General features: G+C 42.2%; 1 protein-coding gene across 1 annotated transcript in view; it reads right to left on the reverse strand.

Moving 5' to 3' along the window:
• Window positions 1–24527, reverse strand: part of PIG-S (phosphatidylinositol glycan anchor biosynthesis class S) — a 78552-nt gene that overhangs the window by 11425 nt on the left and 42600 nt on the right. The window contains exons 6-10 of the mRNA XM_068346487.1: window positions 24237–24413; window positions 22154–22265; window positions 16129–16282; window positions 15835–15960; window positions 15353–15576 (exon numbers count right to left, since the gene is read on the reverse strand). Coding sequence (XP_068202588.1) covers window positions 15353–15576; window positions 15835–15960; window positions 16129–16282; window positions 22154–22265; window positions 24237–24413 — 793 coding nt within the window. The remainder of the gene's footprint in view (window positions 1–15352; window positions 15577–15834; window positions 15961–16128; window positions 16283–22153; window positions 22266–24236; window positions 24414–24527) is intronic.

Here is a 24527-nt window from a genome sequence, read left to right on the forward strand (position 1 = left end):
GTATCTCACAACTCCCCCGCTGTCCAGCACCAACCTAATGTGGATCGAGCGATGCGGGGAGACTTTCTTGAAGGAAAGAAGGACTGTCATAGTCTCTCGAAAATGACTGTGAGAGGTCTTGAATAGACTGGACCAAGACCCTTGGGCCTTTTTCTGATAAGAGTGAACTCCCCATCCCTCCTTCGAGGCGTCTGGGTGACTCGTCACCGACGGGGGAGGTGGATGAAGAAGAACCGACTTCCTAAGGAGTCTGGCTTGGGACCAAGGCCTGAGAAGAGTATTTCGACGAAGCGGAACTGGTCTTCTCAGATCTCTTCGCGCATCTGATGCATAACTACTCCAATCTCCGGTTGCATCCTTTAGCTGTGCTCTTAGCACCGGGTCTGTCACCGAAGTAAACTGGAGAGACCCCAGTACACTCTCCAGTTCGCATCTGATATCCATACGGAATCTAGAAGTCTCTTGACAGAACCAGCTATCTCCTTTCTTTTCTCCGCCATGACGGAGAAAACGGTGTGACATTAGGTCCCAGTGGATTCACACCCACCGGAACTTAGAGATGGAGGAAGTTGAGACTTTTCCTGTTGATCTTGAAGCCTAGATAAACTAGGAAATGGATCACATACAGGGAAGCTTGCAAGCATTCTGTCCTGGGTGCTGCCCACCCCAGCCAAAAATCCAGGTAGGCTACTACCTGAATTCCCTTTAGGCGTAATTGACTGAGAACTACGTTCGCAAGCATCGTGAAAATCCTTGGGGCTATTTTAAGCCCGAGAGGCATGGCTTTGAAGACGTATAGTCTTCGTTGTAGCCTTAACCTTAGGTAGGAGGGGAATCGACAATAGATTGGAACGTGCCGATAGGCGTCTGACAAAACTATGGAGGCGGTAATTGCCCTCTTGGGCAGTAAGGTCCTTATGTGTTGTATTGTTAGCATCTTGAACCTGTAGTTCGCTATGAACCTGTTAAGTGGCGACAAGTCCAGAATGACTCCGAGATTTTCGAGTCTTTCTTGGGAACACAAAACAGCCTCCCTTGGAATTAGATGGACTTTACCCTTCGGATCACTTTTCCTCTAACAGTTCATGAATGAACTCCTCCAGAACGGGGGTGGAGTATCGGAAAAACGCCGAGGGTATGGGGATGGAGTGCTGTACCAGCTCCAGCCCAGTCCCTTCTTGAGTAGGCTGTGGACCCAGGGATCGAAGGTCCACCGATCCCAAAAGCGTTGGAGACTCCCTTCTACCAATATCATCTCGCTCGGACTGTTGTCCTGAGGTCTTGCCTCTCTGACCTCGACCACCCATGAAACCCCTTCTCCTTGAGGGGCGCCTAGACGAAATTCTGGCTGCTCCTCTAGGCTTGTTCGACAGGCAGTTGACTGACCTTCGAACGATGGGTTGAATGCCGGAGACTGTGTCGACACGAATTGGGGAACCCACTGAAGTGTGGTCGGGGTTTTTGCCACCATCTGGGGCACTGAGGGCATCAGCAAATGCCGTTGCTGCTGATGTCTACTTGACTTAGCTGGCCGAGAAAGTATCCTAATCCTTTTAGTCTTCCTCCAAGGTTGGGGACCCCATCCGGGGAAGAATTTCTCTTGGTAGACAGGCCCCACTCCCGGAGAAGATTTCTATCGTCCGTGGCGGCCCTATCAACCTTTTTGACCGACTCACTAGGGAAAAGGTCTTTGTCCCAACTGTTGGAGGAGATTAGTTTCCTTGGCTCGTGCCTCATCGTAGCCCGGGCGAACTCGAATTCCCTACAGGTTCTCTTCGCCCTGACGGAGCTGTAGAGATCCTTCGTCACAGTGGCCATATGAGTCTTGATCACAACCATGAACGTTTCATGGACCTTGGGATCACTTGTCATCGTCTCAACGTGGACTGAAGAGACAAAGAGGCAGCCAGTCTTTCTTTTGTCTAGAGTTCTCTCCGCAAAAGAAAACCAGACAGCTTAGAGAGGATCTCGCCGAACCGGCATCCGACAAAATCCGCCTCCCACATCTGGACTGAGAAGGTAAGATGGACGTCCTTCCAGTCCTTGATTTGCTTACTAAATCTTCCTTTCTAAAGGCCAGCAACAAGGGTTTACACTCCACCAGGGAGGGGAAAGGCTTGCCAGCCTCGACTGTTTTCAAAACCGCCGCAAACCCTTTCAGCGAAAAAAGGGGGAAGGCTGTGGCAGGAGAGGACACAAAGGAAGGGAGCCTCTTACTCAAATACAGCTACCTTTGAGTTCATGACGCCCCTCTCTTTCATCGAAGAAGAAAGCAAGGCATGAGCCTGTCATGGTCTATCACTACGACCTCCTTAGGCTCTGTCTCTTCCTTTGAAGCTGGTACCTCCTTCCACCGGACCTTGCAGTCCGGATGTGCCCCTGCAGTTACAATGCAGCTGCCTTCCCATTCTTCTCCCTCTGCCTTTGTTGGATCAAGCCAACAATGGAGGGAGGGCCTGCTCTACTGCGAGAGCAGATGATGTTGAGGGAGCAGGTTCAAGGACCTGAACCGGAGCAGCCGACCTCTCTCGGCCTCTTCCGCTACCTTGTCCGGAGCTCGAACTTCATCCTGGCCTTCTGCCAGGAGGTCTTCCTCCAGACGTTCGGACACGTCTGGCATCCTGTCGTCCAACTGGATGCTAAGCAAGGCGACCGTGACTTCAGCATCCACGGGATCTGAATTAAGGGGACCTCCTCTTGAGGTTGGGGAATCACTGTAACAGTTGATGCCCTAGGAAAAGAAAGCCCTCATCTTCTCATTTGGAAGATAAGGTCCAGAGGTAATTTTATGAAAGCCCCTCACCCAGGTACGAAGCTTCTCCCTAGCTATATCCCTTGAATCCACCGTTGTAGGGGAGACGAAAATGGATTTTGAGCGAAGCGAAAAGAAAAACCTCAATAGATAGGTTAGTGCATATGAAACATACCTGGGGAACCCAATACCGGAGAACATCCGTGGAGACAGCGCATGCCACACGCCTCCTTCAGAACCATGTCCGCAGAAGCCCTACTGCGGACGTTGCAGAAATACATCCGCACTACGGATGGTCCTCCTGTAAAGAGAAGAAATTTCCATGAGTATCAAGTGAACTACGTATCACTGGATATGCACAGTAGCATAACAAAACGGAAAGACACATCCTTGTATTTCCCGCACACCCAATTGTTGTAGCCTTCCAATTCATAAAATCGTATAGTTAATCTATGCCAGATTAACCAATGGAAAATTTCCAAAGGAAGAAGGTGTAGCCCCCCCTAAGGAATGATTTTAAAATACCGGATAGTAGACAAGAAAGAACTCACTTTCTTATCTGTAAGGCCAACAACAACGGGTCGTGCAAGACCACAAAGAATAAGGAAAAGACACATACTTGTGAATCCCCCACAATCACCTGTGGAAGCCCACCAGCCATTAAAATCAAATGGTTAGTCTTTGCAAGAATAACCAAAGATCATATTTTCCCGAGGGAAATTAGGTGTAGCTCACACCTAAGGTAAGATTTTACCATTCTGGCTAAAGATGAAAAGAGTTCTCTTTTCATCCCTGTAAGGCAACACCAAGTGACTGTACAAGGCAACACAAGTAAGTTAGAGAAGACAGTGTTGTAACCTACTATATCATGTTCTCCCCTGGTAGAAGACATTAAACAGGGAAGAACTGATACAGTACATGAGGGTGGTGTGCCGGCCGGCTCTTGCCGGTCAGCACCCCCACCCCCTTTTCCAAAGGTAGGTCTCAAGTATGCAACTTAGGATCACCCAGACGGGGAAGAACTCCAGTTCCTATGCCTGAACCGGTCGGTAGTGGTTGCCGGTCCATAGCTACCCGGTTGGTACCCAGCTGCCGGCCATCACTCTTAGTGGCCGGCCAACCGAGTGATGTAGCAGGCCGGCCCGGCAGCGGTGAGTAAACCCTGCCGGCTGGCATCCACTCCAGGTAGCGTCCGGCTGCCGGCCGCCACTCAAAGCGGCCGGCAGGTGAGCAAGGAGACCGGCCAGCAAAGGCATAAGACCACTGCCGACCGACAGCAAGAGAACTAGCGAACACCCCCCTACCGACGGCCGGCCACTAGGCCGGCAGACGGCAAGGACAACACAAGAGAAGACAACAGAATGGGTGCCGGGCTAAGAGGCTATGTACCTCCGCGCCCGACACCCGAAAGAGTGCCGAGAGGAAGGGGAGACACTAAGTCAAGCTTCCTAACCACTGCTTACTGAAACTACAGACGGCAGCGGTTGAGGGACCAAGGAAGGACCGGGCAGCACTCAAAGGATAGGGCCTCTGCCGGTCGGCACTCTCTGCCGGCCGACAGGGGACCACGTCAGCTCCCCATCCCAACCTATGCTAGGTACGGATGTGAGACGACTGACACAAAGGAAACAGAAAATAGAAGGGAAGGACAGAGGGTCCTGTCCAACCTTGCCTTGGTTAAGGATCATTCCAAACTAAGAAAGCTCATCTCAGCCAGCGAGATCCAGGGAGGGAGGCCGGCACTACTGGCTGCCTCCCTAAAACCAAGGCAAGGAAGGAATTGCTATTCCGGAAAGGGAACATATCCCGAACCCGGAACAGCAAAGAGGACAAGTCTGAGGGGTCACCGAGCGAAGGGATCATAATTACCGAAACCTTCCAAGGTGAATCAAGGAGGATAAACCTCCTATGCCCGTGTCAGGCAGCAAGGGAGACTCTGCCCCACGCTAGACCAACACGGACTCAGACTAATACACTGCTGTACTGTCCCCCTCTGAACCAAATCAGTTGGAGCAGGAAGGTACAGTACTACTCCAGCATAGTTATATTTGAAAATTAATTCAAACAAACCACTAGAGTTAAGCCTAAGGCTTAAACAGAGGGAAAGGGTTTGCCCCTTCCCCGAAGAGAAGGGAGCAAACGGGGAAAAGATAATATTATCAAGACCTAAGACAACCTAGCTTAGGCACTAAGAGAATCGATTACCTAAATCACCGAAACTCACTCCAATACTATCTTGGAAATTACTCGAAAAGGGCTGTATGTATAACGTTGCCTAACGCTTTAAGCAATATAAAATCACACTTGGAAGACTAAATATCATGCAGGAAGTACAAGGACCAATAACTAGGCTACGAAGACTAGTGTTGGTCAGCCTAGGCAAAGCTTTCGCCAGGCGCACTACTAACGCATCATAATAGAATTCCTAATTAAGCTAAGCAGCTAATTATTAAAGCGCAGGGGGCTGGGAACGTCGCTCTTGCTAACAAATAAATCCTATTCTAGCGAGCGACAGCGTCCATGACGCCTCCAGCAGGCAACAGCTCTTGTATCAAAGATAACTCTTATAAATACTTTAATTTTAAACAAGAGCCTACATTTATACATAAAAGAAATAGTACTCAACTTATCCGAAAAGCAGAAGAAGTTGGAGAAAGCATAATATGAGAGTAAATCCAAGATTTTGGTAGAAACACAGGAAAAAACACCGAGTTGTAAAGCTACGCAAAAAGGAATGCAGATGGCGCCAGAATCGGCGCAGGGCACGCTTACAAAACGGGAGAAGAGAGGGCCTTACGAACGGCTCTCCCCTTTTCTTTCTCGTTTTCGTTTTCTTGCCATTTGACCCCTACGAAGTGTTAACTCTATTCGGGGTATAGATTGCTATGAGGCGTGTCAAGAATACGTCCACTGATATTTACGATATCCCTAAGGTCTTTTTTAGGGATACTCGCTCCAGGAGTTAGAATTCTGGGTACCTTAAGGTAAATTCTCTGGGAATATCGCCGTAGTTGTAATATACCCTAGGAAGCTGCCTTTAAGGAACTTCCATCAGGACGACATGGCTTGAGCCCAAAAATGCTTAGGATACAACAGTTTTGATTCAGCTTTTCGTGGATACATCGCAGCCCTCATAAAGGAATTGTAATTTCTTGCTTCATTTTATCATTCTATATTTATGTCCTCCATGTGTTTCTTCTAGTCCGAGTTATGTTTCTATATCATAAAGTGTGTTATTTCCTAGATTATGACTACTACTAAATTAGTAAAATTAACTAACTTTTGTGGTTATGTACTGTATTGTATTTAGGTGTTCCGACTTACATCACAACTCCAGTCTTAGGAATGAATCTACGCTGTAACCCGAGTACCTATTTTACCAGTAGTATGTCAATTCACCTATATTTTATTTAGTATACTACCTATCTCTTACTGCTCTCGTGATTTCTGCTTCCTAATCCACTACGTTTCCAAATGCTGTAATAGTACCTCTTCTACAACCTGCCCATTAATCACAGCAGGGTTCTCAACTCTTGTTTATTCCACATTTGCTCTTTGCTTATGTGTCATGATTTGAAAGCCTCTTCTTCCATGTAGATTTTGTAATCCAGAGCACCTCTTATGACACCATCTGCTAGATTCAGTGCACAGTAATGAAGTCAGACCCACTTCTTTCCCAAAATAACCACGTCCTCATATTCCTGATTGTACTTTTTCCTTTGCTTCTTTTCTAGTCCCCAACAGTTTTAGGTTGCTTACACTGCCTTTAAGTCATCTCTTCATTCCACTATAAAACCTTTTAAAAATTCTCACCACTTCCTTAGATTCTGCTGCTAATATTCAATCATCTGCAAACAACAGCTCCCAGTGATCCCATTTCTTGGACTCCTTTATAGTCTTCTACATTGCTATGATAAAAAAGCAAAGGGTTCAGACCTGATCCTTGACGGAATCCAAAATTTAACTCAAACTCTTCTGATACCTGTGTCTTCCCTCTAAGTGTAGTGTTATGGTAAAGTAACATCATAATGTCCATTTACTTATCTCGGTTCTCTATTGAATTACTTTTTCACTAACCACAAATATGTGGGAACAGATTCTTTCTCTTTACCAATTACAAACACTGCTTCTGTTATTGATTTCTCTGGTATAGAGTCATTATAAACTTTTACAATTTTCTTCGACTTTCCCCTCGCATCATTTCTGATATTTACATGACATGTTCCAGGAGTCTTATTTCACTGTAATTTCCACACTGCGAAATCATCCAATCTACTTTTGAACTACATTACTGTAAAATTCTTTTCCAGATCTTTTCTTCTGAACTCTTGTCAGGTTCTCATATACTCTAGTAAGCTCATATGACAGGATCTCTGACTGCTTTTGCAAGTCACTTATTATTCCAGATGGTCTTGGAACTTTTATGTTTTTTATTCTGATAAGTTCCTTTCAATTTCTTCAGCTCTTATGCTTTTTGTTGGTCCCTCTATTAGCCTATTCTCTTTCAGTTCTTTTTCCTTGTAGACTATAAATCTCTATCCTCTTCCTACATGTCCTCTGCTATAGCTTGAAAGCTTTCTTCTTCTCCAACACCATGTCTCTCTTTCTCTACAAGCCTTCCCAATATAACCTCCAAAAGACCCGATGTAAGTCAATTTCCAACGTAGGTAGAATTTTGCTCTATAAAGTTACTTATATGTTCCCTATACACGTACTGAACATAAAAGGTACTTACAATATACTGTACTACTATTTTATAAAAGCTGGGTACTGTGGTAGGTTTCTTTATTGAAAATATAATTTTTTTTACCTAAAATTTGCTTTTTTCTACAAGCTTGTTCTCTTTTTTTTTCAGGAAGGCTGAGAAGATGCAATTGTTATAAGTGACTTCCCTTCCCTTTCCCAGTTGTTGAGATACCAGACCTGGTGGGGTGTCTCTTAGTAATTGAGAAGTTGATGACAGGGAGATAAATAAGCCTTGTCAAAGAGTAAGATAGAATTAAGAAAAAATGAAGGCTTTTCACACTGATAGTGAAGTTATTAAGCTTTGTCAATAATTAAAAGTAAAGTCAACAGTAAGACTAGGAAGGTTGATTTAAATTAAAGATTAAGTGTAAAGAGGGCTGTACAGTATAATACAGAGCAAATCCTGATTAATTCTATATATTAAAATGGAAAACACAGATGAAAGACTGAATAAGGTATACTATACTTGCACAGACAGTGTAATATATGAGTGAAAAACCATATTGTGGTTTTTTTTCTTTTTTTTGAGATTCATATGGTGCTTTATTTACCAGAGGAATAAGATTTCTATAAGGAGATAAAACAATCTCATGGTTTTATAACAAAAATATAGTAGCGTATTATGATACACGATATAGTTGTTTAATTATATTCTTTTGTGATTGTTGTAATTAATCAAGACATTTAGTGTTGAGCTTATTGGATTGAGAATCGGTGATATCAATTAGTTTAAGTAAATATGAGGTGGTTGTTTTTTATAGTTTTGATGTGGAAAATATGATGTCTTCATTTGTAATATGGATTAATATCTAATAGGATTGAATTATTTCTAAATTGGATAAGTTTAGGGCTTAGATTAATACTAAGGTAAAACTGTGAATGTATGTGCTTGCATGTTTGTGTGTAAATGGCGAATAAAGTAAAATATAAGTAGAAGTGTGTTTGATTCTGGTCCATACTAACTCTAAACCCATGACACTACTTACATTAATAAGCTTTCATGTGAACTAAAGCACTGTACAGTACATTACTTCATTGCTATTGTATGATGTTGAAACCGACATAAGGTTGTGTAAAACAGTGTTAACATATTTTATTCTTTAAATTTATCATTTAAGGATGAGCGCTGTAATGTCAGAACTGATATATGTCAAACTGATGTACTGTACTGTATATTATTTCCCATACCACAGAGGGGAAAAAAAGAAAAATGTTATTTTGATAACAAAATAAATTTTTTAATATACTTAGCCGGTGATTATATAGCTGCAACTCTGTTGCCCGACAGACAACTCTACGGTAAAACCTCGCCAGCGATCGCTACACAGGTTGCGGGTGTGCCCAACAGCGCCATCTGTCGTCCAGATACCCAGTACTCAATGTAAACAAAGACTCAATTTTCTCCTCGTCCCACTGCGTCTCTATTGGGGAGGAAGGGAGGGTCCTTTAATTCATAATCACCGGGTAAGTATATTCAAAAATTTATTTTATTATCAAAATAACATTTTTCAATATTTAACTTAGCCGGTGATTATATAGCTGATTCACACCCAGGGGGGTGGGTAGAGACCAGCAATATATGTTTACACTTTTATGAGCTAAAAGTTTTTATTTCATTTTAGAAGTTATCAAAATAACAAAAACAAAATAAATAGGTACCTGGTAAGGAAGTCGACTTGAACAATTTCTCTGCCTTTTAAGTACGTCTTCCTTACGGAGCCTCGCGATCCTCTTAGGATGCTGATCGACCCCCTAGGATCTGAAGTATCAAGGGTTGCAACCCATACAACAGGACCTCATCAAAACCCCTAATCTAGGCGCTCTCAAGAAATGACTTTGACCACCCGCCAAATCAACCAGGATGCGAAAGGCTTCTTAGCCTTCCGGACAACCCAAAAAACAACAATAAAAACATTTCAAGAGAAAGATTAAAAGGGTATGGAATTAGGGAATTGTAGTGGTTGAGCCCTCACCCACTACTGCACTCGCTGCTACGAATGGTCCCAGTGTGTAGCAGTTCTTGTAAAGAGACTGGACATCTTTCAAGTAAAATGACGCGAACACTGACTTGCTTCTCCAATAGGTTGCGTCCATTTTACTTTGCAGAGATATATTTTGCTTAAAGGCCACGGAAGTTGTTACAGCTCTTACTTCGTGCGTCTTCACCTTAAGCAAAGTTCGGTCTTCCTCACTCAGAAGTGAATGAGCTTCTCGTATTAACAATCTGATAAAGTCTGACCAAGCATTCTTTGACAAAGGCAAGGATAGTTTCTTAACTAAACACCATAAAGCTTCAGATTGGCCTTGTAAAGGTTTAGTACGCTTTAAATAGAACTTAAGAGCTCTAACAGGGCATAAGACTCTTTCTAGTTCATTGCCTACGATCTCCGATAAGCTGGGGATATCGAAAGATTTAGGCCAAGGCCGAGAAGGCAGCTCATTTTTGGCTAGAAAACCAAGTTGTAGCGAACAAGTGGCTTTTTCTGACGAAAATCCTATGTTCTTGCTAAAGGCATGAATCTCACTGACTCTTTTAGCCGAGGCTAAGCATACCAGGAAAAGAGTCTTAAGAGTGAGATCTTTCAGGGAGGCTGATTGTAACGGCTCCAACCTGTCTGATATGAAGAATCTTAGTACCACGTCTAAATTCCATCCAGGGGTAGCCAAACGACGCTCCTTGGTGGTCTCAAAAGACTTAAGTCGGTCTTGCAGATCTTTATGTTTGGAAAGATCTAAGCCTCTATGCCGGAAGACCGATGCCAACATGCTTCTGTAGCCCTTGATAGTGGGAGCTGAAAGGGATCGTCCTTTTCTCAGGTATAAGAGAAAAACAGCTATTTGAGCTACAGAGGTACTGGTCGAGGATACAGAAACTGACTTGCACCAGTCTCGGAAGACTTCCCACTTCGATTGGTAGACTCTAATGGAAGAAGCTCTCCTTGCTCTAGCAATCGCACTGGCTGCTTCCTTCGAAAAGCCTCTAGCTCTCGAGAGTCTTTCGATAGTCTGAAGGCAGTCAGACGAAGAGCGTGGAGGCTTTGGAGTACCTTCTTTACGTGTGGCTGACGTAGAAGGTCTACCCTTAGAGGAAGACTACTGGGAACGTCTACTAACCATCGAAGTATCTCAGTGAACCATTCTCTCGCGGGCCAGAGGGAAGCAACTAACGTCAACCTTGTCCCTTCGTGAGAGGCGAACTTCTGCAGTACCTTGTTGACAATCTTGAACGGTGGGAATGCGTAGAGATCCAGATGTGACCAATCTAGGAGGAAAGCATCTATATGTATTGCTGCTGGGTCCGGGACTGGAGAGCAATAGATTGGAAGCCTCTTGGTCAGCGAGGTTGCAAAGAGATCTATGGATGGTTTTACCCCAAGTGGCCCAAAGTCTCTTGCACACATCCTTGTGGAGGGTCCATTCGGTTGGAATTACTTGCCCTTTCCGACTGAGACAATCTGCTATGACGTTCAAGTCGCCTTGAATGAACCTCGTTACTAGGGAGATGTCTTGACCTTTTGACCAGATGAGCAGGTCCCTTGTGATCTCGTACAACGTCAGTGAGTGGGTACCTCCTTGTTTGGAGATGTACGCCAAGGCCGTGGTGATGTCCGAGTTAACTTCCACCACTTTGCCTCGAAGGAGAGACTTGAAGCTTTTCAAGGCCAGATGTACTGCCAACAGCTCCTTGCAGTTGATATGCATGCTCCTCTGACTCGAGTTCCACAGTCCTGAGCATTCCCGACCGTCTAGTGTCGCGCCCCAGCCCACGTCCGATGCGTCCGAGAAGAGAACGTGGTTGGGAGTCTGAACAGCCAGGGGAAGACCCTCTCTTAGGTTGATATTGTCCTTCCACCAAGTCAGACAAGACTTTATCTTTTCGGAAACCGGGATCGAGACCGCTTCTAGCGTCTTGTCCTTTTTCCAGTGAAAAGCTAGATGGTATTGAAGAGGACGGAGGTGTAGTCTTCCTAGTGACACAAATTGTTCCACGGATGACAGCGTCCCTACCAGACTCATCCACAGCCTGACTGAGCAGCGTTCCTTCTTCAGCATCTTCTGGATGGATAGCAGGGCTTGATCTATTCTGGGGGCTGATCGTCTTGTTGTTCAGCAACGTCCTCATCAGAGGGTTCCTCATCCGAAAACTGATGAGGAAACGGCAACGGAGTGGGCAACGTCTGGCTCGCTGAGTCCGGTCGCACTGGTGGATGCGTGACGGAGCCGGACGCAATATCATGGAACTGCTGCACAGTCTGTGAACTGTCAACAACCATGGGTGCGCGAGGAAGCACAGCGTCAACCCGAGACTGTCTAGACCGTCTGGGTTGTGCAGTCAACACCCTACCGGGTTGCTGAGGTTGACGCACTGCGTCAAAACAAGTCACCTCTGCTGGTTGTTGAACGTCCTGAACGTCAACAACCACCTCCGAGCGTCGCTTAACGTCAACGTGCGGCTGGCAACCCACACTGGGTCGCATCGGTGGAGGAACCACCTCAACTGGCAGACGCGAGTAGGTTACCTCAGCGTCAACAGGGCGCACAACCGACCGGTTGGAAGGTTGTTGGCCAGAAGGTTCGGTAGCAACCTTCTCCGCATTAAAGTCCTCTATCAAGGACGCAAGCTTGGACTGCATGTCTTGCAGCAAAGCCCATTTAGGGTCTACGGGAGCAGGTGTGGCAACAGACGGGGTTAGCGACTGAGGCGGTACCGTTTACCATCCCTGAAAGCCTTGTTATGCGTGACATAATTGTACAGCAAAACTTCAAAGGCTCGAAAACAGCTGTGAAGTTGACCTGTAAACAACTTGGAGCGTCTCCTGGCCAGGCGCCAGGGAGAGTCTACGAGAATTGAGAAGTCTATCTGGGCAGAGGCATGAACTCCCAAGCCGAGAACTTCTCTCGTGTCATATCAGACTCTCGCTCTATAAACCAGTTTAAAAGAAGGGAAAGCAAAGGCTGTATCCCCCAAACTCCTCCTGGTGAAAAACCAGTCGCCTAGCCAACGTAACGCTCTCTAGGAGAGCGAGAGAGCACTAGCTTAAAAACAACGGCTTCGAAGTAGCTAGGCCTAGTGTAAGTTCTGACGTTTAGGCGAACGAGGAGCAGCAGTTACAAAAAGATCCGGACAAAGATCCTTAAAAAATCATCATGATTTAATTAAAGTCCATAGGAGGCTAAGCAGCTTTAGGCTCCACTCCATCTGACAGAGTCCTCAAGGGAATATCAGTAGTAGGGAGAACAGCAACCTCCTCATCTACAGGAACCTTGTCCGATAAAAGCTGAGTCTCAAGCAAGGGAGAGACCTACCGTGGTGGCAATGCTTTACAAGCAGAGTCCACACTCACTGGTGCATTAGTAGCGGACCAGAACGCAACGTCATGTAACTGCTTGACAGTCTGTGAACTGTCAACAACTGAACTGTCAACCACAACAGGTGCGTGAGGACGCACAGCGTCCACTCGAGACTGCTTTGACTGCCTAGACTGAGCAGTCAAAACAACTCTAGAATGCGGAGGTTGACGCACAGCGTCAAAACAAGTCAACTCCGATTGTTAGTGAACGTCTTGAACGTCAACAGGAGCATCAGCAAGTGGCCTAACGTCCAAATGCGGCTGAAAAACCACACGAGACCGCATCGAGTGTGGTTCTAAACAACCTGACTGACGTGACTAAGCTACGCCAACGTCAACAGTAAGCACAAAGGAACGTTAGGTTGGCTGAAAGCCAGGATATCGATGAGATAAACGGCTAGACTCAACGGACTAATCGGCAGAATAGTCTTCCATAAGGGAGGCAAGCATATACTGCATGTCTTGCCATACAACCCATTAAGGATCAACGGAAATGGTTGTGGTAAGAGACGAGGGTAACGTCTGTGACCGCAACACTTTGCCTACAAAAAAGACTCTCGGAGTCTGTGTTACGCTTTTGTTAGGCGGCGAGCAGTTATCCGATGACTGCATAGGGTCAGAGCTGTCCTAATGGTTGTAACCAGGACGCTGGACCTGTCCTGAAAGGACAGACTTTCGCTTAAGGGCTTCGAAACCTTGTGACAGGTTTCTTATGCGAAAAGCCTTCGGATGACGAGGAGAAACAACTTCTCTCTCGTCTTATGGTAGGGGAGATCTTGGTAAGATACACCCGATACCATAGAGGGAAAACGTCTGTTCGTTGGTCAAGGCCTCTCGAACCCATAAGTCGTTTGAAATTACTTCTCCCCTGGGCTTGGGAGCATGTAAGAGGTCCCGGACTAGGTGAACGACAGGCACGAACAGACGAACCCTCGGACGCAACACTGTAACACTTTGCGCATATCACTTTATCACTTCGATTTTCTGTTTTGCACTTATTTCACTGAAATCGAAACTTTTACTGATTTCTACCTGAAACACGCAATTCTACCCTTCATTAAAAGGTAGTAATTGCGAAATCAGTCGTATAATGCAAGCTCATTAATACCAGCAAAAAACAGAAAACATATTTTAAGATAAAAAAAAAAAAAATCATTGGCTGGGAAAGAGACTAAACACTAGTTCATATAACTACGTTTTCAATCTCTCACCGCACATAGCCTGGGGACGAGAATAAAAAACTAAAACGTTTTATCCTTCCTCCCCGTACAGCGACTAGGGACGAGAGTAACTCGAGAACAACGTTACCCGCTTGAACGGAACGTTTTCTCTCCTCTCTCTCCCTCCGTCTCTATCTCTCTCTCTCTTTCTCTCTTGATTTCGCACCTAAGAGAAGAGCCCAATTATATTTCGTCAAAAAAACATGTTATTTGACTAAAGGAAAAAACTGAAAGGTTTTTCAATTAAAAAGTTCCTTTAAAATAGAATTTAAAACATTTAAGCTAAGAAAGAATGAACAAAACGTCAGAATCGATTTACTCTTACTGCAAAGTGAAACCGTGATACACTCTCTCTCTATCGTAACGATAGAGCGCATGTTGAACGTCCTGAACGTCAACAACTGCGTAGCATAAATAAACTAAACGTTAGTTCATCTTTGAAAACAGTACGAAGACTATCAAAGAAATTCTTTCATAAAATATTACATTTAAAAAGTTTTAAATCCTTAGCTCTTTAAAAGCTAATTACGATATAAAGGGCTCAACGTTGATTAACTTCGGTTTCCAAGTTAGGACCGCCTACTCTCAGGAAAGGTCTATATAAACAAAACATTAAAATTATTTTTATATGTTTATAATAAATGGAAAGTTAATCGAAGAGGCCTAATAAAGGCGGAGAGATATAAAATATATAGAGGAAAATCTATAACGTGATATAATTACTAAAAGCCTAAACACACTTCCGTCTAAGGGAAGGGTCGGCCATTTAAAAGTGAAAGAAAGTCCATACTCTCTTTGTCACCATAATTAAATCTATCCAAAACGAGTTCAAGATTTAAGATGAAGATAAAACACCTGCATAGCGAAAGCTCAAAACTAGAATAAAGTACTTCACCAATTAGTTGTGAAAAAACTCCAGTTTAGCAACAGCGAGTAAGTACGTCTTGTCGATAGCTCGACAGAGAGAAAATTGAGTCTTTGTTTACATTGAGTACTGGGTATCTGGACGACAGATGGCGCTGTTGGGCACACCCGCAACCTGTGTAGCGATCGCTGGCGAGTTTTTACCATAGAGTTGTCTGTCGGGCAACAGAGTTGCAGCTATATAATCACCGGCTAAGTTAAATATTGAAAAAAAAAATATATATATATCACCTAATTTTCCAATTTTTGAAGTTCCCCACTTTTTTTCTGAACAGTAATCCCAAAATTAATAATGTTGTCCCTATGCATTGCATATTGCAAATAATTTACTTTTGCAAAAATACAGTACATATACTTACTTCTGATTGTCTGGGAAGTACAAAAGCGCCAACATTGATGGATGGAAGAAAGCCGCATCTGCCTGCATAAATGAGCGACTACAATACAGCGTTGCTTCCTTAAGTCGACCTTCCCTTGTTGCTGCGCCGCATTCACCCCATTCTTCGACAGCACCCCACACCCAACCTCCAACTTCGTCGCTAATCACCATATTGCTGATCTCTCCAACTAATTCACATAGTGACTGAAAATGAACAGTTATTACATCACCAGCATAATAAATGCTAAGCAACATAACATAAATACTTTTTTTTTCATGCAAATCTAATAAAATTACTTTGTAAACTCTAGTTTCGGCATGCCTTTGCAATCAACCTGAAGCAAGCTGCAAAAAGGTTCAATACAACATTTTAAAAACTGCTGTTTGAAAAGACACTAATTTTGTAAGTGAAAATTGCTTTAAGGATTAATCTTTTCTTTATTTAACAACCAGTGAACTCACCTGTAATGTTATGCGAATGTTAGCCAGATAAGAAGACACCCTTGCACGGGCAAGGCCATCTAACTGCCAGTCAGCCAATTTGCAAGACTCTCTGGGTTCCATTAACAAAATGCCTTCCTCATTTTTCTATGAGAGAGAGAGAGAGAATTAAAACTTTCTACTTTACTTAGACACCATATACTGATCTGAAGATTTACTTTTAATCTGATTTTACACAATGATCAGATTAAAGATATTTAGTCAATCAACAAATACCCTTCAGTGATCTGAGTGGTAACAATGTAATATACATACTACTGATGGTACGGGTAAAAGTTTGTGGAGATGAGTTAATACAGTTGTCATAATCCAATGAGTATCAAGATCAATGTACTGAGGGTATGAAGCGTTGACATTCAGTGGGGGAACATTGTGAATCATCACTCCTCCCCACCTTGGTACCATAAAACTGAAAAAAAGATTTAAAAATGGGATTTATTATTTCAACACTTGACCAACATTCTTTGTGTTATCTACTTATCAAATGCAACTTTTATGACAGCCTAGTAGGTAATAGGTTGGCTAACGCATATGCCATTTATTGAGATACTAAAGGTAGAGATTACTGGGTCCTTTGAATGGCCAAATAGTGTAACATTGGATCCCTCTCTGTTTATGGGTCATTTTTCATTTGCCTACATATACACTGAATAGGTTGGCATATTCATTACATATTCTCCTTTTTCCTTATACACCTGACAACACTAAGCAAATCAAACTATTCTTCCCTTAAGTGGCAAACTACATTAATTGTTCATTGACTACTTTTCCAATTGGAAAGGGTAGAAGAGACTCTTTAACTATGGTAGGGAGCTCTTTTAGGATACTCCACAATCAAATCAATGTTCTCTAGTTTTGGGTAGTGCCATAGCCTCTGCACCATGGTCTTCCACTATTTTGGGTTAGAGTTATCTTGCTTTAGGATACACTCGGACATACTAATCTAGTTGTTTTCTCTTTTCGCTGAGATATGGATATATAAAGTACTGAGAAGTAAAAGTACACCACCAGTCAGCTGTAACTGACCATTTAAATCTATGATTATTAAGCATTTAAAGATCTGTGTGCAAGGCAACATCGCATAATCATGACAATGGACAACAGGAATGCATTCTAGAAGAGTATTTCATCATAATTAGACAATAAAAATAGAATCGCTATGCAAAACTTGGGAAGTCATCCTAGTATTCCCAGTCTTCTCTAGATTACTCTGAACTAAACACAAACAATGCTTCCAGGTAAAGGTGTCACTAAACTTTAACTTGACATTCTGATTACTAATCAACTAATAGCTGACATAACTTTAAAGAAGAGGGAGTGTTAGTGAACAATACTCCTCCATACATATACTGTAATCACAACACTCAGGTTGTTGGTCGGTTTACGTTACACAAAGCCGGGAAAAATTTGAATCACATTGTGATTTATCATTCCAGAAATGGACTCTTTCGATTCGTATTAAAGTGCAAAATAAGGACATCTTATTAGACTCAAGCAACAAAATGAACTAAAAAAAGGAGTTCTCATAAAGGAAACACTTATCCTTGAGGAGGTGCTGTATGGTCTTCAAAGAATTTCCTGTGAAAGGTTAGAACAGAGAATCTTATACAGCATGAATACCAAAGATATATTGTCTCCCATGCTCTAAGGCCAGTGTATCAATGTGCAAGGTGCAAGGTACGGACTTAGTGTTTGTATTGGAGACCTCGCAACTTCAAGCTCCTTTGAACTTGCCACAGCACCTCAGTAGCTGAAAGTCATCAGATATGAGTGATGTCATGCACGGCATCCAAGAGTGGAACTATCATTCCAGTTTTCATCGGCATACTTACATTATAACAAACCATCAACCACCATTCACGTCAAACGTACATAAACAATGCTACACTCTCCTGATTGAGGCTAGAGAGGAAGGAGGGTTTTGGAGACCACACAGCACCTCTCCAAATATTTTTTCCTTCATCAAAACTTAATTTTTGGGGTTAAAGTGCTGTGTGGCCTGCAAAGATGTACTGTAGTACCAGAATAGTATTAAGTAAACTCTTACCCGTTCATGGACATCCATCTGCCACCAAGCCTAACCTACACCTCATACACGTTCGCAAGAGTAAAAAGAAAAACCAACAAGTCGACTCTTCCCCCCTAAAGGAGAACTGAAGAATACTGGCTGCCTCAAGGGCCTGGTGATTTGGTCCTTTCCTCCCGACTACCATTGCAGGGATCCCAAATGCGCCAAGTACCATGCATGAATGTTATACTGTTTGGATTTGCTTCATGTGTTCAATGAACACCCTATACCTAGACCAACCTTTAAAACTCTAGGTGTCCTGAAATTGCCTATTAGCAAAGAAAGCTAGCGTAGAGGAAATTTTCCTCACATTGTGGTTTTTAGGGATGGAAAAAGCATGTTTAAAAAATAACTAAGAATGTCATCAAAATATGGATAGCCTCTGTTGAAAGGTTGAAAAGTGCTTGTTGGACTGTGTGTTTTAAACAGACTACCTTCTTAAGATGAGGATCTCTGTAAATATATTAAGGTAGACCCTGGACAGAGGATGCTATATTCTGACTCATGAGCTTAGATATAAAACAGATCTTGTCTACAGAAAAGAGATCCAATGTCAAGATTAAATCACCAGATGACCTGGGATATTGCAATGAATTCCAAGGCTTTTCAAAAGGCTGCCAGTTCACTGACTCTTGCTCCCAAAGCTAAAGTGTAGCTTTCCATGAAAGTTCATCAAGAGAAATAGTGTAGTTATCCAACCCAACCAAAAACCCTAGGCAGACACCCAGAAACCATATGAGTGAGTGGAGATGGTGTTATGCTAAGCAAAAGACTAGATGATATGAAACCTGGTCGAGTCGAGTTCCATGTTAAAGGCATGCTTTAAGAGGTTCTGTTAAGACAGATTTATATGACAGTATATTTGATGGCTGGAACTTCCTCTCCTCAAACACAAACCTTACCAAAGTTATAACTAATAAGCTAATGTACACTCAGTCAGGATTCAGTTAACACTAAGCCAGAAAATGACTGAAGTACAATTAAAAGTAATAATATTCACCTTAACCCAGTTAGACAACCTCCAATGAGATTATGCTAGCCTAACCAAGGTATGACCAAAGTTAACCTTCCTTTGTATTTCATAACAATATAATAATTAGAACTCATTGATAATGAAATTAAGTTACCAAAATGGCACCAGCAATCAACCCCTTCTCCCTTTATGTTATTAAGAGACAAATTGTCTAGGACAGTAAAAGTACTTACAAAATTATAGGAAACACATCAAATTAAAGTTTGGAAGGCAAGAAACAAACACAATTACTTGAGTGCTAGAGCTAACCAGACATGCCTATATTAGTACTGTATTTGATAAACCATGAAAGGCAGAAAAAATCTGAATACAGGTCGTATTTTAATATTCTTGAAGTGATTTTGATTACACGAGAATTGAAGAGACAGTGAAAGATGGAAATGGAAGGTTGTTAAAAGGAGAGGAGGCAAGGAAAAGGTGGGCGGAATATTTTGAAAGTTTGCTGAATGTTGAGGATAATAGGGAGGCAGATATAATTGCTGTTCCAGGTGTTGAGGTGCCAGTGATGAGAGATGAGAATGAAAGAGAGATTACAATAGAGGAAGTGAGGAGAGCACTAGATGAAACGAGAGTAGGAAAAGCATCTGGTATGGATGGTGTGAAAGCTGAGATGTTGAAGGAAGGGGGTGTGACTGTACTTGAATGGTTGGTGAGATTGTTTAATATGTGTTTTGTGTTGTCAATGGTACCAGTAGATTGGGTTTGTACATGTATTGTACCACTATATAAGGGTAAGGGAGATGTGCATGAGTGTTGTAATTCAAGAGGTATTAGTTTGTTGAGTGTAGTTGGAAAAGTGTATGGTAGAGTAATGATTAATAGGATTAAGGATAAAACAGAGAATGCAATCTTGGAAGTACAGGGTGGTTTTAGAAGAGGTAGGGGTTGTATGAATCAGATTTTTACAGTTAGGCAGATATGCGAGAAATATTTAGCAAAAGGTAAGGAGGTGTATGTTGCGTTTATAGATCTGGAGAAAGCATATGATAGAGTTGATAGGGAAGCAATGTGGAATGTGATGAGGTTATATGGAGTTGGTGGAAGGTTGTTGCAAGCAGTGAAAAGTTTCTACAAAGGTAGTAAAGCATGTGTTAGAATAGGAAATGAAGTGAGCGATTGGTTTCCAGTGAGAGTGGGGCTGAGACAGGGATGTGTGATGTCGCCGTGGTTGTTTAACTTGTATGTTGATGGAGTGGTGAGAGAAGTGAATGCTCGAGTGCTTGGACGAGGATTAAAACTGGTAGGCGAGAATGATCATGAATGGGAGGTAAATCAGTTGTTGTTTGCGGATGATACTGTACTGGTAGCAGACACAGAAGAGAAGCTTGACCGACTAGTGACAGAATTTGGAAGGGTGTATGAGAGAAGGAAGTTGAGAGTTAATGTGGGTAAGAGTAAGGTTATGAGATGTACGAGAAGGGAAGGTATTGCAAGGTTGAATGTCATGTTGAATGGAGAGTTACTTGAGGAGGTGGATCAGTTTAAGTACTTGGGGTCTTGTTGCAGCAAATGGTGGATGGAAGCAGATGTACGTCAGAGAGTGAATGAAGGTTGCAAAGTGTTGGGGGCAGTTAAGGGAGTAGTAAAAAATAGAGGGTTCGGCATGAATGTAAAGAGAGTTCTATCTGAGAAAGTGATTGTACCAACTGTGATGTATGGATCGGAGTTGTGGGGAATGAAAGTGATGGAGAGACAGAAATTGAATGTGTTTGAGATGAAGTGTCTAAGGAGTATGGCTGGTGTATCTCGAGTAGATAGGGTTAGGAAGGAAGAGGTGAGGGTGAGAACGGGTGTAAGAAGTGAGTTAGCGGCTAGAGTGGATATGAATGTGTTCAGGTGGTTTGGCCATGTTGAGAGAATGGAAAATGGCTGCTTGCTAAAGAAGGTGATGAATACAAGAGTTGATGGGAGAAGTACAAGAGGAAGGCCAAGGTTTGGGTGGATGGATGGTGTGAAGAAAGCTCTGAGTGATAGGAGGATAGATGTGAGAGAGGCAAGAGAGCGTGCTAGAAATAGGAATGAATGGCGAGCGATTGTGACGCAGTTCCAATAGGCCCTGCTGCTTCTTCCGGTGCCTTAGATGACCTTGGAGGTAGCAGCAGTAGGGGATTCAGCATTATGAAGCTTCATCTGTGGTGGATAATGTGGGAGGTTGGGCTGTGGCACCCTAGCAGTACCAGCTGAACTCGGCTGAGTCCCTGGTTAGGCTGGAGGAACGTAGCGAGTAGAGGTCCCCTTTTGTTTTGTTTCATTGTTGATGTCGGCTACCCCTCAAAATTGGGGGAAGTGCCTTTGGTATATGTATGTTGTACCTCCGACAAGTAGAGAATGGAGGTTGAGGGTTTGTTGTGACGTAGGTATGCCGGCGAGAACTGGAATGATGATTAATTTCTGGGATGCCATGCATGATGTTATTCATAGTAGATGATTTTCAGCTATTGAGGTCTGTGGCAAGTTCAAATGAGCCTGAACATTTGCTAGGTCTCCCCTATATGCACAGTCTATGCCTTGCACATTGTTACACTGGCCCTAGAGCACGGAAAACAATATTTTTTTGAGATTCCTGTTGTATTAGATTCCCTGTTCTAGCCTTTTGCAACACTTTAAACTATAAAAGCCGGAGGTAAATGGTTGTGTCATCGACTATAAAGTTGCCATTAATCTCCAAATGGCATGGTCATTTTGCAGAAGGAGAGAACAAGAAATTCTTATTTTGGGGTAGACATCGACACATTTTCGAGTAGAAGCAACATGAACATCAGGGGAGTTTCATAAAAATGAAAGAGCATCAATTGCAAGATATGTATTCTTAATTGATACGCATCATCTACTTTACCTCAACCTGAATGACAAACTGAGATTGGAAAAATCTAGAGCAACTGCTTTGAGTCAGGCATAATAAATCTATTTAGATTGGTCCGTACAAAACTAGCAGCATGATAGCAAAGGATGAATGACAGTGTAGTTTGTATGGTTAATAATAGGATGTTAAACCAAGAATGGTTTAAAAATAATACTAAGGGTGCTTAATGCTAATTTTATCAACAAGAACTTGAGAAGATTGTTCCTCAACATAGATACTTCACAACATATGGGCCATTTGTTTAGAAATCTTGGCGTATCACTTCTCTTATTCACTAATCAATTCTTAAATAATCTGTTAAAAAGTAATCACCTACCTGTTTATTTCTAAAGGAGTTCCATCTGTTTTATGTATGAAGAGTGGAGACTGTTTTACCTTTGGAATGTAAACCACAAAGTGAAGTGATGGCCTGGTTCGGACATACGAACCTAGAATAAGTCAGAAAATTGCTGTTGTAAGGTTGATTACAAATAATCGTAAGCATTATCTTAAGTACCAGAAAGTGCAGTATGATATAATGAATGACATATTTATCATAAACTCTGCTAAAGATACCAAGTATTTATCCAAATACTATTCTTATATTACTTGTTAACTGTTTATCATGAAAAACTGTGATAAACTAAAGTAATAAGTAACAGTACAGTACATATAAACAGGAGTATTTTGTCATACATATATCCTTTATTTCCTTGTAAGCCATTAAAGTGGGAGAGAAATTTCCAAAATTTTTAGAAAATTATCCTGAAAAAATACTAAAGTTTTCTTGCATTTCATATACAGTCAACATATCCCAAATTTATATCACAGCAAAACTTTAAAAATAACCAACAGAATTTTGATGAAAAAAATTATATCCATACTCACCTGATGTTCATATTACTGTACTTTTTCTATGGGTGCTCAATTTACTGATATTTACCCATAAAATTATAAAAACTTCTCATTACCTTTCCTTTCAATAAACGCATGACTCTAGTAAAGTAATGAGGCCCTTTGGTGGGCAAGTATGGGAATGATCAATTTTATCAAATTTCCATTTATCTGTAAGATCCACTTTGATGTTCATATGGCTGAGACCCACATTCTATGAGGCGGTGGGTAGCCAGTGAAGTAATGCAGGGCATTTAAAGTCCCATAATCAATTAAATACAATCATAGATTTGGAGAGGCAAATGTAACAGTATCCATAGTTATGTAACACTAAATATAGGAAAGCATTCCAAGTTTATTAACACTATATAGAAGAAAGACTAAAGCAATTATTACACAAGCATTTGAAATTTCTCAGTGTAAAGTATATAACAGTATCAGCCTCGTCTTTTTTTACCATGTTGTAACCGTGTAAGAAATGAGTTAGCGGCTAGAGTGGATATGAATGTGTTGAGGTGGTTTGGCCATGTTGAGAGAATGGAAAATGGCTGTCTGCTAAAGAAGGTGATGAATGCAAGAGTTGATGGGAGAAGTACAAGAGGAAGGCCAAGGTTTGGGTGGATGGATGGAGTGAAGAAAGCTCTGGGTGATAGGAGGATAGATGTGAGAGAGGCAAGAGAGCGTGCTAGAAATAGGAATGAATGGCGAGCGATTGTGACGCAGTTCCGGTAGGCCCTGCTGCTTCCTCCGATGCCTTAGATGACCGCGGAGGTAGCAGCAGTAGGGGATTCGGCATTATGAAGCTTCATCTGTGGTGGATATGTGGGAGGTTGGGCTGTGGCACCCTAGCAGTACCAGCTGAACTCGGTTGAGTCCCTGGTTAGGCTGGAGGAACGTAGAGAGTAGAGGTCCCCTTTTTTGTTTTGTTTCAATTGTTGATGTCGGCTGCCCCCCAAAATTGGGGGAAGTGCCTTTGGTATATGTATGTATGTATGTAACCGTGTATGCTGTGCTGCATTTGGTCTTGAATAACTCAATGCAGATCTGTATTTTCAATTTAAGTACATTCCCGGACATTTAAGTGTAAATGCACCTTTACTGAGAAGACATAAAAGCACTGAGGTAAGACCAAATACAGCACTACATACTCGGTTACGTAACAGGAAGAGTAAGTTGATATTGATACTGTCATTTGAGTGAATTTCAAGCCCTTGTGTATTGCTGTAACAGCTTTTTGCCTTTCCTATCAAGCCTTTTCTTTCTTTGGTTGGTGATACAGAATTGTAAATAAATACCCACAAGTATTGCTTTATACAGTAACGGACCTTCTTCCGAATAATCAAATTAGCATAAAGGAAACCTGTGAATGATAGGGTCTGACTGATAAAAATAATCATATATCAGATTTTTTGTACTGGGATGCTTATCCTATTGGGACCTTTCATCTTATGTCATTCCATTTTTCCAACTAAGGCTGCAGCTTGGTTAGTAATAGTAATTATAACAATAAGCATATCAAATCTTACCTAACTTTGCTTCAATAGCATTTATGGTCAAAGGCAACTGCTCTTCTGGTAAGGCAAAATGTGAATAGGACGATGACCACTGCGGGGATACATTAAGGCCAGTCATATACAGTACTTGTGACCTTATACTGACATCTGCAATATTCTCCACCTGTTTCACTAATGGTTTCAAGTAATCTGCAGGAAAAAAATATCAAGACTATTAAAAGGCTAAGACACATTGGAACAAATTTCCGAGTAATACTTTACATACTAACAACCACGAGATAATATAGTGAACTCGTTTCCTTA

Source organism: Palaemon carinicauda, chromosome 22, assembly GCF_036898095.1.
Source record: "Palaemon carinicauda isolate YSFRI2023 chromosome 22, ASM3689809v2, whole genome shotgun sequence".
Taxonomy (NCBI): Eukaryota; Metazoa; Arthropoda; class Malacostraca; order Decapoda; family Palaemonidae; genus Palaemon; species Palaemon carinicauda.